The 14,671-nt window shown below is 52.7% G+C and overlaps 1 protein-coding gene across 1 annotated transcript in view; it reads left to right on the top strand.

Moving 5' to 3' along the window:
* The window catches only part of Ephb1 (EPH receptor B1), a 193,043-nt gene that overhangs the window by 42,289 nt on the left and 136,083 nt on the right, over nucleotides 1-14,671 (top strand). Inside the window, exon 3 of the mRNA XM_048334449.1 lies at nucleotides 10,751-11,432. Coding sequence (XP_048190406.1) covers nucleotides 10,751-11,432 — 682 coding nt within the window. The remainder of the gene's footprint in view (nucleotides 1-10,750; nucleotides 11,433-14,671) is intronic.

The following is a 14,671-nucleotide window of genomic DNA, read 5'->3' as shown; positions in this document are numbered from 1 at the left end:
TCTGCCACACCGTCCTAGGGCTGACCGCAGGGTCCAGGGAAGGCCAGATTGATCTGAGCTATTCAGAGGGGCTGGATGCAAGTCACGGACGGTGGAGGGGGTGTGCCGTCGTAAGTGTGCTGGCCTGAGCATAGCTCAAATCCCGAGAGGGAAAAACTGGAGTACGTCGAGTGGGCATGACGTGACCTTGGCCTTCAAGGGACCTTAGCCCTAGAAGCCAAGTCCAGAAGGTGAAGGGTTGAGATAGCCCCTTCTCGACAGAGGCGTCCTAGGTCCAGGAAAAGACAGTCCCCTGGAAGGGGTGGTCACGTAGCCATCCATGAGGGGCAAAGACAGGCTGGAGGAGGGGCATCCGGGCCAGATTTGCTATGCCTGTCCCTTGAGATTGAGCATTTCCTCTACCTAGAGCGAGAAGATGAAGCCAAGAGCTTCTCCCAGGAAAGACAACCACCTCCTCCTCTTCTCCCTGCTCCTTCTCTTCCTCCTCTTCTCTTCCTCCTCTTCTTCCTCCTCTTCCTCCTCTTCTCTCTCCTCTTCCTCTTCTTCTTCCTCCTCTTCTCCCTCTTCCTCCTCTTCATTGACGGACTCCCTTGTCTACAGGAAAGCTCCAGCCCGCCGCCATAGCTAGCGTGACCTATGTGCATCGAACGGATGCAACGAGAAGCCCGTCTCTCCAGCCGGCAACCCCATCGTGGTAGCCCAGCTTCTGGGCTAGTCTTGTTTCTGAGCAGAAATCTCTCTCCAAGCGGAAGGGAAATGCCACCAGTCCCTCCCGGAATAACTCTCCCTGCCTTCCCATCCTTGAGAACCTTGGGCCTGAGCCTAGCAAGCATTAGGCAGCTGGGGCCTGAGGCCCACAGTTCCCACCCCTGCCTTGTCGAACAAGGCCTTGTTGGGCAGCAGTGAGAACCACATTCAATCCACAGCTTAAGATAATCACATGTGTGAAGCACTGGGATAATGGCAGCTGAATACCCTGCCACCGTTGCCATAGTGACCGGCCAAGCACTGGTTCCCTCCTCTCTCCTTCCCCCCCTACCCTTGTTTTCTGGACCTCCTTGTTATAGGGTTTGGCCAGTGGGGCGGGGGATGAGTTTGAGAAATGGGAAAGAGGAGGGGAACGGGGGAAGGCAGACCCCGAGAGGACCAGTCCATTATATGCTCTTTAAATACCCCAGCTGGAGGTATTTTCAATCTCCACAGAGACAGAGAGAAACAGTGTCTTAATCCCCAGATCCCCGTGAATTATTTAAAGGGATCTTGTCAGAAGGATGAATTTGTCACTTGTGTCACTGTTACAGTGTCAACAGCGGCGGCAGCAGCAGCTGTCATGCGGGCTGAGGACCCCACTCCAAGCAGGGCCTGGTACGCAAAGCTCTTAATGGGAGCCCCTCTCGGCCCTTCCCAGCCCTGGGTGCGTTGCCCTCGTGTGGGGAGGGAGCAGAGGCCCCGGGGCCGGGGGGGGGGGGGGGGACGACGGTCATCGGGTAAGGCTGCGAGAGCTCCGAGCTCCGAAGGCGGCTCATCCAGGCTCGGGCTGGGCCGAGCTGGTCAGTGCTCATCGGGTCTTGGAAGGGTAGACAGCATCTCTCACTGTGCACGTGCCTACTACACACTGGCTCATGGGATACGCGCACACTAGGACTGGGCACGCTCACTCGAGAGCCTCCCCCTCCCCCTCCCGCCTCCTCCCCCACCAGCCAACCCCGAGTGGAGCTTGCTCGCGGCGCTTGGCACCGGGCATCGTGAACGCGTATGTGTCTTTTCGCATTTTCACGGTGTCTCTCATCGGTCTCCGTTCCCTTAACTGTGGTACATCCCTGCTCCGAATCTGAGAGCGCATTGTCTGCCACCGCGGCACCCCGGAAGTCCTTTCCAAGTGCGGGGCCTTCAGAAGCCACGCCCCGGCCCAAGTCGGCCGAGCATGGGCCGCGGGAGTGAACAAGGGCACCATTGGTGCCCTCGCAGCTGGGCACACCTGGGTGGTAAATGAGGCATAGGGGGGTGGGGGGGAGGATGAGCTGCCACTCAAGCCCTCAGGGGAACCATTGGTAAGACGCTGCCTTGGTTGGTTGGTGTACTAAATGATAGATCCCACTGGGCTTGTAGGAGTTTATGCCCCATGGACCACGTTTTACATTTTAATTAGCCCTCTAGCTTGTCTAATATCCCAGCTCCTCCAAGCTTAGTCCCCGCTCTCTACGCTAGAGCTCCATGCTTGGGGTCCAGGCTGATGGGTCATGGCGGCGGCTATTGCTCTAAAGAACCTCACGGCCTCCCCGGAGCTCTGTGACATTGAGTGTGTTTAGTAGGGGCAGCCATGTCCCCTCCGCCACCCGCCCCCCTCCCCGCAGAACAAGCTAGATATGTCCAGCTGGGCCGGGCCCGGCTTTCTTTCCTATAGTCAGAGCTGGTAGTTGGTCAGGCTGTCCCGGCAGGGATTGCTGGCTTGATGGAAGAAGATCCACACTGAACAAGGCCCAGAGGAAGCTTGGCACACTCCCAGAGGCCTGGCTCTTTTCTGCTGACCACAGGCTAGGAGTGTTTACCTGGGCTTGGGCTGGTGGACTCCGCCGGAGGCGGGGCTGAGGGTGAGGCTGATCCTACTGAGAGGGATACTAACGGGCACCCTAGCAGTTGGCAGTTAGCTGCAGGCACAGAGCTAGGCGAGTTACTTCCGGCATTGGCATCATCCAGGCCCTACCCCACCCTTGCAAGGTCATCAGGCTGGAAGGAGGACGGGTGGAATCGGCCTTGCCCCAACCACAACTCCTCCTATTCCTCCTCCTTCCTCTTGTAAGCCATGCGTGTCTCCTCGCTTTCTCAACAATATGACGGGCTATTCTTCCTGTGAAGGGTTTGTTCTGGTTCCCTTGTGCTTGGAACACACACACCTATGTGCACACATGCGTGCACACACACACACACAGAGCTGGTATGTTATTCAGATTTCTACTCAGAGGGAACGTTCTACCCTAATAACGACCGTCTAGCTCCTACACAGCTCCTTAGCGGTTAATGACATCTGAGGCCATCAAGTCCGTGCGTGTGCTTGCTTGTTCCTCCCCTGGGTCTCTGCTGTCAAAGTCTACAGGAGCAGAAACTCCGTCTCTTACTCTTCGTTGTATCAGCAACACACAGAACGCCATGTTGGGAAAGAATAATATCCCCTGTAAGAAACGAATGCAATGAGCTGGAGTGGAGACAGGCCAGGAGAGCTGGCATCTTGCTGTGAAGCTAACAGAAGCCCCACGCTCTATTCCGCCCACGGCCATCGGTGTGAAATGGAAGTACGTGGGGGAAGGGCGTTCCCAGACGGGGTTGTAGGCGTGGTTTGTGCGTGGAGGTGGCCGCTGGGCCTTTCAAAGGCACAGCATGCAACAGGTGCAAGTCTCTCAAGCTCACTGACCAAGAGCTCGATTTCTTAGCCTGCTCGCCCATCTGTTCACCAGAGTTGGCTCCAAATGAGGTTTGCCCGTTTCAGATTCACATCTCTCCCTGAAGGATGGGACTTTTGGGGGTGGGGGTGGCCCTAGAAGGCAGCGTGGATGGATGGACCGGCAGGAGTGGCAATGATGGCGGGCGGGAGGGCAGTTCATACGGCGTGGGTGAATTTACACCTGTCCCCCGAGTGACTGCAAATAGTCAACGTGCTCTGTCCAAATGTCAGCGGGCCCTCGGAGCCACACCGGAGCCCCGGGCCTGCGAGCTGCGCCTTACAGTCAGCAATTCTAACAAACTAGATCTTGGAGGGACCTGGGCGCGTCTTTCCTGTACATCAAAGTCAGGTCCGAAAGGCTGAACAAGTTCTTTCTAATGAGCGTCATTGTTTTCTTTATTATACTTATCTCAAGGACAGGCGATCTATTTGCATCATTAATAGCATCCCTTCAAAGGCTGTTGCAACTGGAGGATTGTGCCAGGCTGATTTGTTTCTTCCCTTCCACCCCAAGGGACAGGCTCACCTGGTGGCATCAACGGCCCTTCCCGGAGCACCGGGGACAGAGGAGGAGTAGCTCTTCTAGCATAGTCGAGGGCCGGGCATGGGGAGCGTAGACACGTGTCCCGCACAGTCCTCTTCTTGCGTGAGAAGATCCGTGAGGAAGATGGACACGTGCTTTAGAAAACCCACAGGGGCAGAAGAGTTGGGAACGACTCGGGGAGACCCTGAGAGGGGGAGAGAGAAGCCGGTGGGCAGAGGGGAGGGGGAGGAGAGGGCTGGGTGGGAGGGTCAGGAAGAAGATGGGAAACACAGGAGTTGGGGGACACAAATGAGGGGAAGGAAGAGGTCGGGGTGTCTGAAGGGCTCCCCGGATAGCTGGCATTTAGGGTTGGGTGGTGGAGCTACCTCCCAGCAGTCTGGGGACTGCAGCAAGCACGTGGTATGTCTCAAGTATTTCTTATTCTTGCTTTTATGGTCTGTTTTGCCCTTTTAATATATATATATATGTATACATGTATGTATATATGTATCTATATATGTGTGTATATACATATATATACATTTAATTTATATATATATATATTTATTTGTCAGTGGTGGGGCTTGAACTCAAGGCCTGGGCACCGACCCTGAGTTCTTTTGCTCAAGGCTAGCGCTCTACCATTTGAGCCACAGTGACACTTTCAGTTTTCTGGTGGTTCATTGGAGATTAAGAGTCTCACGGACTTGCCTGCCGAGGCTGGCTTTGAACCGGGATCCTCGGATCTCAGTCTCCTGAGTAGCTGGGATGACAGGCGGGAGCCGGCCAGTGCCTGGCTTGCTGTTTAAGGTTCCGTTCTCTTCATCTGTCTGTTCTGCCTCAGTCCCAGGCATTAGTGGATGAGCTGCTGCTGTAGGACACCCGTGCTGCGCAGCTAAATGCCTGGAATGATTCTGCTTATTGAAATGAACGAATAATAAATTAGTCCAAACCTAATTCCCTGTCCTCAAGGAGCTCATGGCCTGGTAGCAGAGACCAAAGTCACACACACACACACACACACACACACACACACACGAGCAATTAAAGAGTGGCTCAGAGCAGAGTATGATCAAACGCTCAATTGTGTGGAATAAATCCAATCATGCTGAAAGCATTCAGAAAAACACAGTGGCGGGATCTGAGTTGGCGAAGCCATCATGGCGGAGGTAAGGCCCGAGCCTCCTCCGAAAAGGAGGCGGCTGCAAAGGGAGCTCAGCCCCGCTGGGGACCTGACCACGGGGCCACTCCCGAAGGCCTGCGAGCCCCCGCGTGCCCATCTGTCAACAGTCTCGGCGACAGGGACGCTTCCTCGGCCCCCTGCCCATCAGGCCCTCATTAGGTATCACTTGTCCATCCACAAATAGACCTGGTGGAATGAATGTCCGGTACTTCATGTAGGCAGAGAAGGAGGCGAGGGGGGTCCTCCGCACAGGGTGAGCGGGAGCTCCGTGTCTGCGAGCGATGGGCCTCCGCTGGACTCGGTACAGAGCCCGGCTTTTACACTGAGGTCTCTTGTCCATGCCGTTAACGTACTCACGTTAAGTGTAGAACTCAATTATTCTAGTAAACCTTGCCAAGTTCCTAATCGTCATTGCAATTCGATTTTTAAAATACTTCTATCAGCCCAGGAAGAACAAAAAGATTTCTTCCTCTTCATTGGCAGTCATTCCTCATTCCAGTCCCAGGCCCGGGGAAATAGTGGCATGCCTTTCTGGAAGTCGATTTCCTCCCTCTCCGCCGCTTTCACGTGCGTGGAATCAAGTCAACGTGCGGTCTGTGACGACAGCCGGTTTTCCTCTGTGACCAGTTTGTGTCTGTGGACATGAACAAAGGTCTGTAGTTCTGCATTGGCGTCTAGCTGGGTGCGGTGGCTCATGAGGACTGGGCTTCTGGCTACTCAGAAGGCTAAGATTGGGAGGATTACGGCTGGAGGCTAGCCTGGGCAAAAAGCCCACTGCAATGGCTGAGGCTGGAGTGGGAAGTGAAATAGAGGACTAGATACCAAATACCAGGGGACTAGATACCAAATAGCGCGAGACCCTCGCTGGGAAACCAAACACATTTTTTGTAGCAACAATCGACGTCTGTCATCTTTCTGTGTGTTGAAGGGGTAGCTCTGTGCCTGAGCGAACCATCGGTAGATATTCCTCACCTGTTTTTCTATGACTGTGATGTGCAAGCTCTCTTTCTACGTTACGGAAGTAAACATTTTGTCAGTGATGTCATGAAAGTCCCCCCCCCCGCCATAGTTCTTTTTTTTTTTTTTTTTTTTTGGTATCTTTTTGATGCTGCTTGGAGTTGTATCTCTGTCACACTCATCGAAAAGTGGTAGAAAAACCGGTACAACTGAGTTTACTGATGGATGACGTCGGCATTTCCTATCCCAATTAGTACATAGAAATGATTCCTGCCCCCACCCCCCCCCCCCCGGGTTTCTTCTGGTAATTTTTTAATGGCTTCTTTTTTTTAATTTATATTTTAAGTCTTTGATTCTTGGGGACTGTATCGCGGAGTAAGGCATAAAAGTATGGATGGGTTACGCCTTTTCCAGATAGTTACCCAGTTAGCAAAAGCTTTGAAAGGTGATTTACTTTCCCCTCCCATCCCCCACCTAGTTGAGTTCAGAACATTTCCCGGGTTGGGAGGCGCTAATGCAGGGGCTTGGGAGAGCTGTCCCCGGCTTGAGCATCCACTAACACGCTTGGGCAGCGGTTGAGCTTTGCCCTGCTCTCTTCCCGAGTGGTATGTCATCTTTTTAGTTCTCCTGCCCATCTGATAAGCATGCTGGGGTGTGCTGCTGTTCCCTCAGTGGGAGGGGATAATTACGGAAAGGAACACAGGAGAAAGCGTGTCCACTGTCTGTAAGTGGAGGAAGAGAAGTAGCCTTTGAGAAATCAGCTTGGGGTTGGGGGACAGCGGTGAGAGGCTATGGCAGGGACCGGGGCCCAGAGCAGGTTCAGGGTGAAAGAAGATTTGGCCCTGAATGAGATCATCTGAAACTGAGCAGCCCATGGTGTGGATTTCCTCATCCTTGACTGGAAGGAGAGCGGGGAAGGGTTGGGGCACACCTCCTTAAGGATCTGAGAAGCTCAACACCTGGGAAGGGCGTCAGGTCTGGAGGAGTTCAGGGGACACATGGCCCTATAGGTCTGGTCTGTGCCCCCCTATGTTAGGCTCAATGACAGCTCAGAGATTCCCCCCTAAAATATCTCTCCAACTGCCCTTCCCCCCGTGATCTCCAGCTGCTGTTGGACCCAGTGTCGCGGTAACTGAGGCATCTTCCAAAACCTCAGCCCTGAGCCTGGTGCAGATGGCTCCCGCCTGCCATCCCAGCTCCTCAGGAGGCTGAGATCTGAGGATCACGGTTCAAAGCCAGCCCGGGAAGGAAAACATGTGAGACTCTTCTCTCCAGTGCAACCACCAAAAAACCAGAAGTGGCGCTGTGGCTCACTTTGGTAGAGCGCTAGCCTTGAGCAAAAAGAAGCTCAGGGGCAGTGCCCAGGCCCCGAGTCCAAGCCCCAGGACTGGCAAAACAACCACAATAACAGCAACAAAAACAACTCAGCTCTGATCACCTGTGATTTTTTTTTTCCTCCCTAAAGCTCAGCAGTGACACGATGACAGAAATCTTCAGCCTGATGCACGTTCTGCTTAGTCTTAGTTCTCTTACCTCCAGCTTGATTACCTTCCTCTATTACACGGGATTCAAGGGCACCAGGCTGCTCTGATCCCACCCCAGGGCCTTTGCACCTGCCTGTCCCAGGACACGCGCGCACACGCGCGCGCGCACACACACACACACACACACACACACACACACACACTTCTCCAGACTAACTTCTCTCCATTCATCTCCTCTCCATTTAGAGGTTCTTTCCTGACACACTTTTTTTTTTTTTTTTTTACATATCAGGTACACCCCTCCCCCCACTTCCTTGACACCCTGTAATTTCCCCTTACAGCAGTTACCCACAATGGTAACTATTTAGTTATTTTAATGCTCATTTTCTAATTTCTGTCCTTTCCCAAGATTATAAACTTTGTGTATCTGTATCCCCGGTGGCTAATGGAATTCCTGGTATAAAGCTGGCAGTCAGTAAATTCTCTCTCTCTCTTTTCCATTGATGAACGTGGGACAGAGAGAGAGGGATAACCAGCTAGCAGTGAAGCCTCATTCCAAGTATCATAAACAAACAACAATGTTTATCCCTCCCTGCAGGGAGGGACCCATCCCACTCTTGTCTCCATTAACCAAAATCTTCTCTTTTCTTTGAGGCCTCCCATCCTAATTACTGCCTCAGTCTGGAAAGTGTGTCTCCCTGGTTTAGCCCTCTCCTCCGACCACTTATCTCTCCACCCCCAGCAGCCCCCGCTGACAGGAGAAGAATGGGAGAGTGGGGGAGAATCGAGCGTGAGGCTCCATTATGGCTTTCCTCAAGCAACAGGGGACTATTTTCCTTTCTCTGGAGTCCTTTCTACTCTCTCCCTTTGAATATACAGCGAGGTAGTCCCTCTCCCTCTCTCCCCCCCTCTCTCTTTTTCTAATTTATTATTTTATTTTTTTGCTTTGATTGCTCCCTTAGGAGCTGTCACAGAATCAATTAGATCTGTAGAATTTTACAACTCGGGGGTCACCCGCCGATGCTCCTGCATTTTACAGATGAGAAAACTGAGGTCCACAAAGGGTAATGCCGGAAGCAATTACCTCTGCGGGGTCTTATAAATACTAATCACTGTCACTTTTTGAAGATAAATGTTCTCCACGTCGTGGCTGCGCAACTGGCGGGAACCACCTCCAGTGTATCTAGATCTAAAGACTTTGCCAAGTGCGGCGGCTGTAGTGAGAAGCTAGGCCTGCCCCGGGTCTCTCAGCTTCGGTCTCTACTCACCACGGGTCCACCTTGCACCGTGTAGACAGAGTCCACCTGTTCCCAACTGTAGCGGAACAGCAGAAGGACCCCGTCCCTCCTTAGGGGGCAGTTGTGTAAGGTCAACAGAGTTGGGACCCAGATGGTAGTTGGGAATTGAATAACGGATGAGGTGCTGGGTGTTTTATGAACGAGCTGAGACTTTATCTAGGGCAGCGGAATCAAGGTGGCCCTGTGTCCCCACTGGAAGGAACAGACAGGATTGGGGGGGTGTAGAGAGGGAGCTGGGACTCTGGAGAGGAGGGGAAGGGTCCGGCTGGCTGGGCCCGGCAGCATGGGTGCCCCAGGGTGGTAGGAGCGAGGTCATTTTGTAGGCATGGATGCGCAAGCGCAGCTGTCAGTGTGTCACCTTTTACCTCCTTCAAACTATGCCTGGGCTTTCCACTACCCTGACAAGAAGCAACTACAGTGTAGTTTGCTAGTACATACACTTGACTTCTATTCTGTTCATGAAGCATGCTAGTCTATGTATTTAAATTCCACCCCCTCCCCTCGCAACAAATAAGCTATCAGCACAACACTTAAAGGAATAGATATGACTTGGTTGCCTTGCTTGCAACTCTACTGATGTTAATTTCTCCCCTTCCTTATTTATGAGACTATAACTTTATTCCTAGGCATAGCCTCAGATTTTGAGATCAAGCCCCAGATGCAGAAAAGATGATTTCTCCTCCTCTACCTCTTTTCTTGCACTACAAGGAAGAAAGAATAACCCAGTAATTCATTTCAGATTCCGGCCTGTACAGGACCCCTTCCCATGACCTGTTACTGAAGCAATCTTCTGGAAGTTCTTAAGCATTCAGAGTTCTCCTTCCGAGTTGATCTCTATCCTTGTCATAACCATGTACCACAGCGGGTCTTTTCATCTGTTAATCGGCAACAGTGGGACCCAACTATTGGAAATATTAAGAGACACCATCTAGGAAATGTGTTGCTCCCTCCTCTTTTTTTTTTTTTCCCTTCTAATCTTCAGGGCCACTACAAATAAGGGTTCATTTTTTTTCCCCTCAACATAAACCATCGATGTTTTCCTTGTTCCCTAAGTTAACACCATCCAATACTTCTCCTCTGTTAAAAGCACCGGCATCCTTACCTCTTTCATAGGGATGGGTCTATAAAGCAGAAGATGTTGGGGATAGGTTTGTGGAGAAACTGGGAAGTTTTATGCGCGTGTGGTTTTTGGGAGCTAGGAAGGAGTTTTCCCAGGGAGTTAGGCACAGAGATGGGGCTCCCTGGGACTCCCAGGGGAGTTAGGCACAGAGACGGGGCTTCCTGGGACTCCCAGGGGAGTTAGGCAGAGAGATGGGGCTCCCTAGGCAGCAGTGTCCTGTAATGAGACCCCTGATCCACAGAGAAAACGGTGAGAGGGCTATCTGCTGTTGGTCTGGACTCCGGATTATAGCATAAATGTGAGAGACTGTGGTCGCAGGGTGCGAGTTGTGATTTCAGTGAGGGAATGCTTCCTGGAATAAAGGCTGTCATAGTTGTAGAGCCTTACGGGGTCTGCTTATAAGGAAGTTGTTAACATGAAGGCGTGACCAGGGAAGACCCCTGTTCTGAAAATAACCAGTGAAAATCAGGGCTGGAAGAGTGGCTCAGTAATAAGAGCACCTGCCCAGCAAGTGTGAGGACCTGAGGTCAAACCTCCAGTACCATCAAACACTAAAATAAGAAGGTATAAAAAACCCCATAGAAAGAAGGTGCGGTAGACGTGTCATTTCTCAAGTCAAACTACGGCACGGATGAGCTCTTAAGGCCTCGTCTGGCCCCGCTCTCTCCTCTCCTGTCTGCTCACTCTGTTTTCCTGTTCTTCCGTTGCATGTGTGCGCGCGCGTGCCCATGGCTGGCTGGGTACAGTGGGAAGAAGTCAGCGGCTACGATGAAAACCTAAACACCATCCGCACCTACCAGGTGTGCAACGTCTTCGAGCCCAACCAGAACAACTGGCTGCTCACCACCTTCATCAACCGGCGGGGGGCGCACCGCATCTACACGGAGATGCGCTTCACCGTGAGGGACTGCAGCAGCCTCCCCAACGTCCCCGGCTCCTGCAAGGAGACCTTCAACCTGTACTACTACGAGACCGACTCGGTCATTGCCACCAAGAAGTCGGCCTTCTGGTCTGAAGCCCCCTACCTCAAAGTTGACACCATCGCGGCAGACGAGAGCTTCTCCCAGGTGGACTTCGGGGGAAGGCTGATGAAGGTCAACACGGAAGTCAGGAGCTTCGGGCCCCTCACCCGGAACGGCTTTTACCTCGCTTTCCAGGATTACGGAGCCTGCATGTCTCTCCTCTCCGTCCGCGTCTTCTTCAAAAAGTGCCCCAGCATCGTGCAGAATTTCGCCGTGTTCCCAGAAACAATGACCGGATCAGAGAGCACATCCCTGGTGATAGCCCCGGGCACGTGCATCCCCAACGCCGAGGAGGTAGACTTCCCCATCAAGCTGTACTGCAACGGCGACGGGGAGTGGATGGTGCCCATCGGACGCTGCACCTGCAAGCCTGGCTACGAGCCCGAGAACAGCGTGGCCTGCAAGGGTAAGCCATGGGAGCGCTTCCATGACTGCCCCTCCCTCCCTCTCTCCTTCCTTCTTTCCCTCCCTCCCTCTCTTCCTCCCTCCCTCCCTCCCTCCTTTCCTACCTGCCTACCTGGGGACTTTCCCTATTTCTAGCTCCTGGTCATTCAGGAATAGAACAGAAAGAACCTCAGGGTTTAGTCTAAAGCCCTGGAGAAATGCTATCCTCACTGCTAGACCTGATGAGTTTCCAATTGTGTCCAGCCAGCTCTTCTGTGTTCCTGCTGGGAAGCAGAGATGAGGGAGAATTCTGAACAGTGGGAAATAATGTAGTAGATGATTACTCTTTTAATTTGGGGACACACATACATCCTCTGTATCTGTCTGTCTGTCTGACACACACACACACACACACACACACACACACACTTTTGCATCCTGTATCAATCTCAAGCTCTGGAGGGAATGGAGTATTTGGATCATCACAGACAATTCACTCAAAGGTAATTGGGAAGTGACTGAACTTGGAAAATATTTTAGTTCGTTTCAATCCGGCCCCCCACAGCAGTGAACTTGGTATTGAACCCATGTAGCTCATTAACTCAAAGTCCTCCGGCTTGGCTGTCTCTCCCTGGGGCGGAGTGCCAGGCCTTGGAAGGAGATGAAGCCTCTGGGACGGGAGTGGGAGGGTGGCGTGAGTTGAAAGACACAGAGTGATGTATTTGGAGGTGCGCGGGCATTGTGCGCTCACATTGACTCCCCTCCGATCAACGTGAAAACACGGAGCCGGGTCAGGGCTCACTGTGCTTTGGGAGTGAATGGAAGAGTCTGGAAGCCTCGCAACTCCTGTCTAGCTTAAGTTACGGAATCTGGGCACGGGGAAGTCCAGGGTTGGCGAAGAGAAAACTGGTCTGGGTTACTGCATTTTTCTAGTGACCGTCAGAGGTTCTGATTCCTTTCAGAGGAAAGTTTCCTACGTGGGACTCAAAATGGCCACCGGGACCATAATGTAATCTCAGCCCTCTGGAGTTTGGGGACTGAATTAGCCCGTTCGCTATCATGAAACCCCTGTGGTCACCCTCACTCTGCCTGAGCGCTAGGCCAGCTCATGCCTGTTAACTCCCCCCCCCCCCACCTTGCTCCCCAACTACTGGCCAGTGAAGTGCTTGGCACAGGACGCTCGCAAATGGCCACGGGCTCTGCAATCCCATAGACTGAGCTAATTGCCCGGGCTGGGTCCCCCACACTGCTTTTCAGAGGCCTGCTGGGAGCACCAAGCTGTGCCTTTGTGTCTTGATTGGATTTCTTGGTTCTGGTACCGTGATGGATGATGGTGTGGAAGCAGAGGGGGGAGATTGCCAGAACCGGCGATGAATCAACAAGGGGCGGTTTAAAAACCAGCCCAGCCTGGTTCCTTGGTTGGGGATCCTTTTTGTCCCATTGATTGGTGGGGGGGGGGCAGGCAAAGTGTGTGTGTGTGTGTGTGTGTGTGTGTGTGTGTGTGTGTGTGTGTAGAGGCTGCCTTCATTAGCATTCTTGGCGGCTCTGAGTGGAGGCCAGGGTGCCAAGCCGAGTCTTAAAGGCAGAGGTGCAGCAGTTTCCCGATCACCATTGCCACTGTGCCCCACTGTACTTGCTGACTGGGGTCCCTCTCATTTTTCTCATTATTTTCTGTGCAAAAAACAAAAACAAAAAAAAAACAACAAAACACACACACACACACACACACACACACAAAGATGGCAGGAGCCGGAAGCAGCATTGATTGGTTCCGATTTAATTGGGACTCTGGGAGGGAGCTCTCACTTATTAGAATTAATTGGAACTTTTCTGTTTTTTGGTTTTGTTTTTTTTTCCTTGGGGTTGGGGGGGAGGTCAGTCACCCCCCCCCATCCCACCCCACCCCCGCCATGGTTGTCCTGGGAGGGCTTGTGGTGGATACATTTTGTAAATACCAAGTTGTTTCTTTCCATTCTTCCTGTCCAGCCCTAACCCTGTCCTGGGTTTTGGTGGGTGTTTCTAATCCCCAGCTTACCCATGAAACCTGACTGAGCTTTCCAAACTTGCTGATTGCAGACTCACTGAAGGGTGGAGGTAATGTTGGCGCTCGGGGCACCCCCCCCCAACCTGCCCCCGAAGATGTCTAGCCAGCCACAGTGTGGGTGGCATCTCTGAGAGCTGGGTGGGGGGGGCGCGGTGGGCAAACTTTGTATTGTTTGGCCCCACAGCTTGGCTGAGCTCAGAACTGTGGGAGGATAGAGAGACTCCTTTTCGTAAGACCTTGTCGTTGCATCCCACCAACTCCTTGCTTTGGGCATCATCGACCTCTGGTCCTCGGTGGTTGAGCTGCATCTCACTGCCCAAAGGCTTCCGGTGACGGTGGGGGCGGGGCTATGCATGTTGGGGAACTGATTGACAGCCAGTCCTCAAGAAGGTTTTTTGCAGGGCACCGGTGGCTCACGCCTGTCATCCTAGCTATTCAGGAGACTGAGATCCGAGGATTGCGGTTCAAAGGCGACCCCGGGCAGGAATGTCCATGAGGCTCTTACCTCCGATTAAACACCAGAAACCCGGAAGTGGAGCTGTGGCTCAAAGTGGTAGAGTGCCCAGGACTCAAGCCCCATGACCAACAAGAAAGGATGTCCTCCACCCTTTTTGGGTGCCGTACTGTGCGGGCAGGTGGGCTCTGGGAATTTTCACCATCGTTCTGGGGATGGCTCCCCAAGAACACTCAGTCATCACGAGGACAAGATTGGGGAGGAGAATGGTGGATACCAGAAACCTGGCAGATGAGAACCGGTGACTGTCTTTAACGAACACCCCCCCCCCACCCCCCGCATTCTCCATCCACATAGTCAGAAAACTGATGTTCCCAGAGGCTGGCTGGGTAGAGCCTGGGTAGTTCTGGACTTGAATCTGATACATTTTCTTTTCTGGGTATTTGCATCTGGGACTTTGCATGTATTGAATCTTACTTACATGAGTGGCAAGGGAAAAAAACATGTCCTTTCTGTTTCTGGTTACACGTTATTATTTTTTTTTTTCTAGAAGGATTGCCTGTCATCCTGGGCACAGAACCATATTCTGTTGCCTTCCCTTTCCACCTGCTTAAGCCCATGAATCCGTCAGATTCATGGCGACCAGCGGTGGGCTTGTGCAGAGCCACCTGGAGACCAATTAGGCAGGCCGGTCAGCAGGAAGAACAGTCGTGGCCCGGAGCTCTTCCTGTGGTGGTGGTGGTGGTGGGGGCTTGGGGGGGAA

Source organism: Perognathus longimembris, chromosome 26, assembly GCF_023159225.1.
Source record: "Perognathus longimembris pacificus isolate PPM17 chromosome 26, ASM2315922v1, whole genome shotgun sequence".
Lineage (NCBI taxonomy): Eukaryota > Metazoa > Chordata > Mammalia > Rodentia > Heteromyidae > Perognathus > Perognathus longimembris.
The sequence above is the reverse complement of the archived record's forward strand: the minus strand, read 5'-3'. Positions and strand labels throughout refer to the sequence as shown.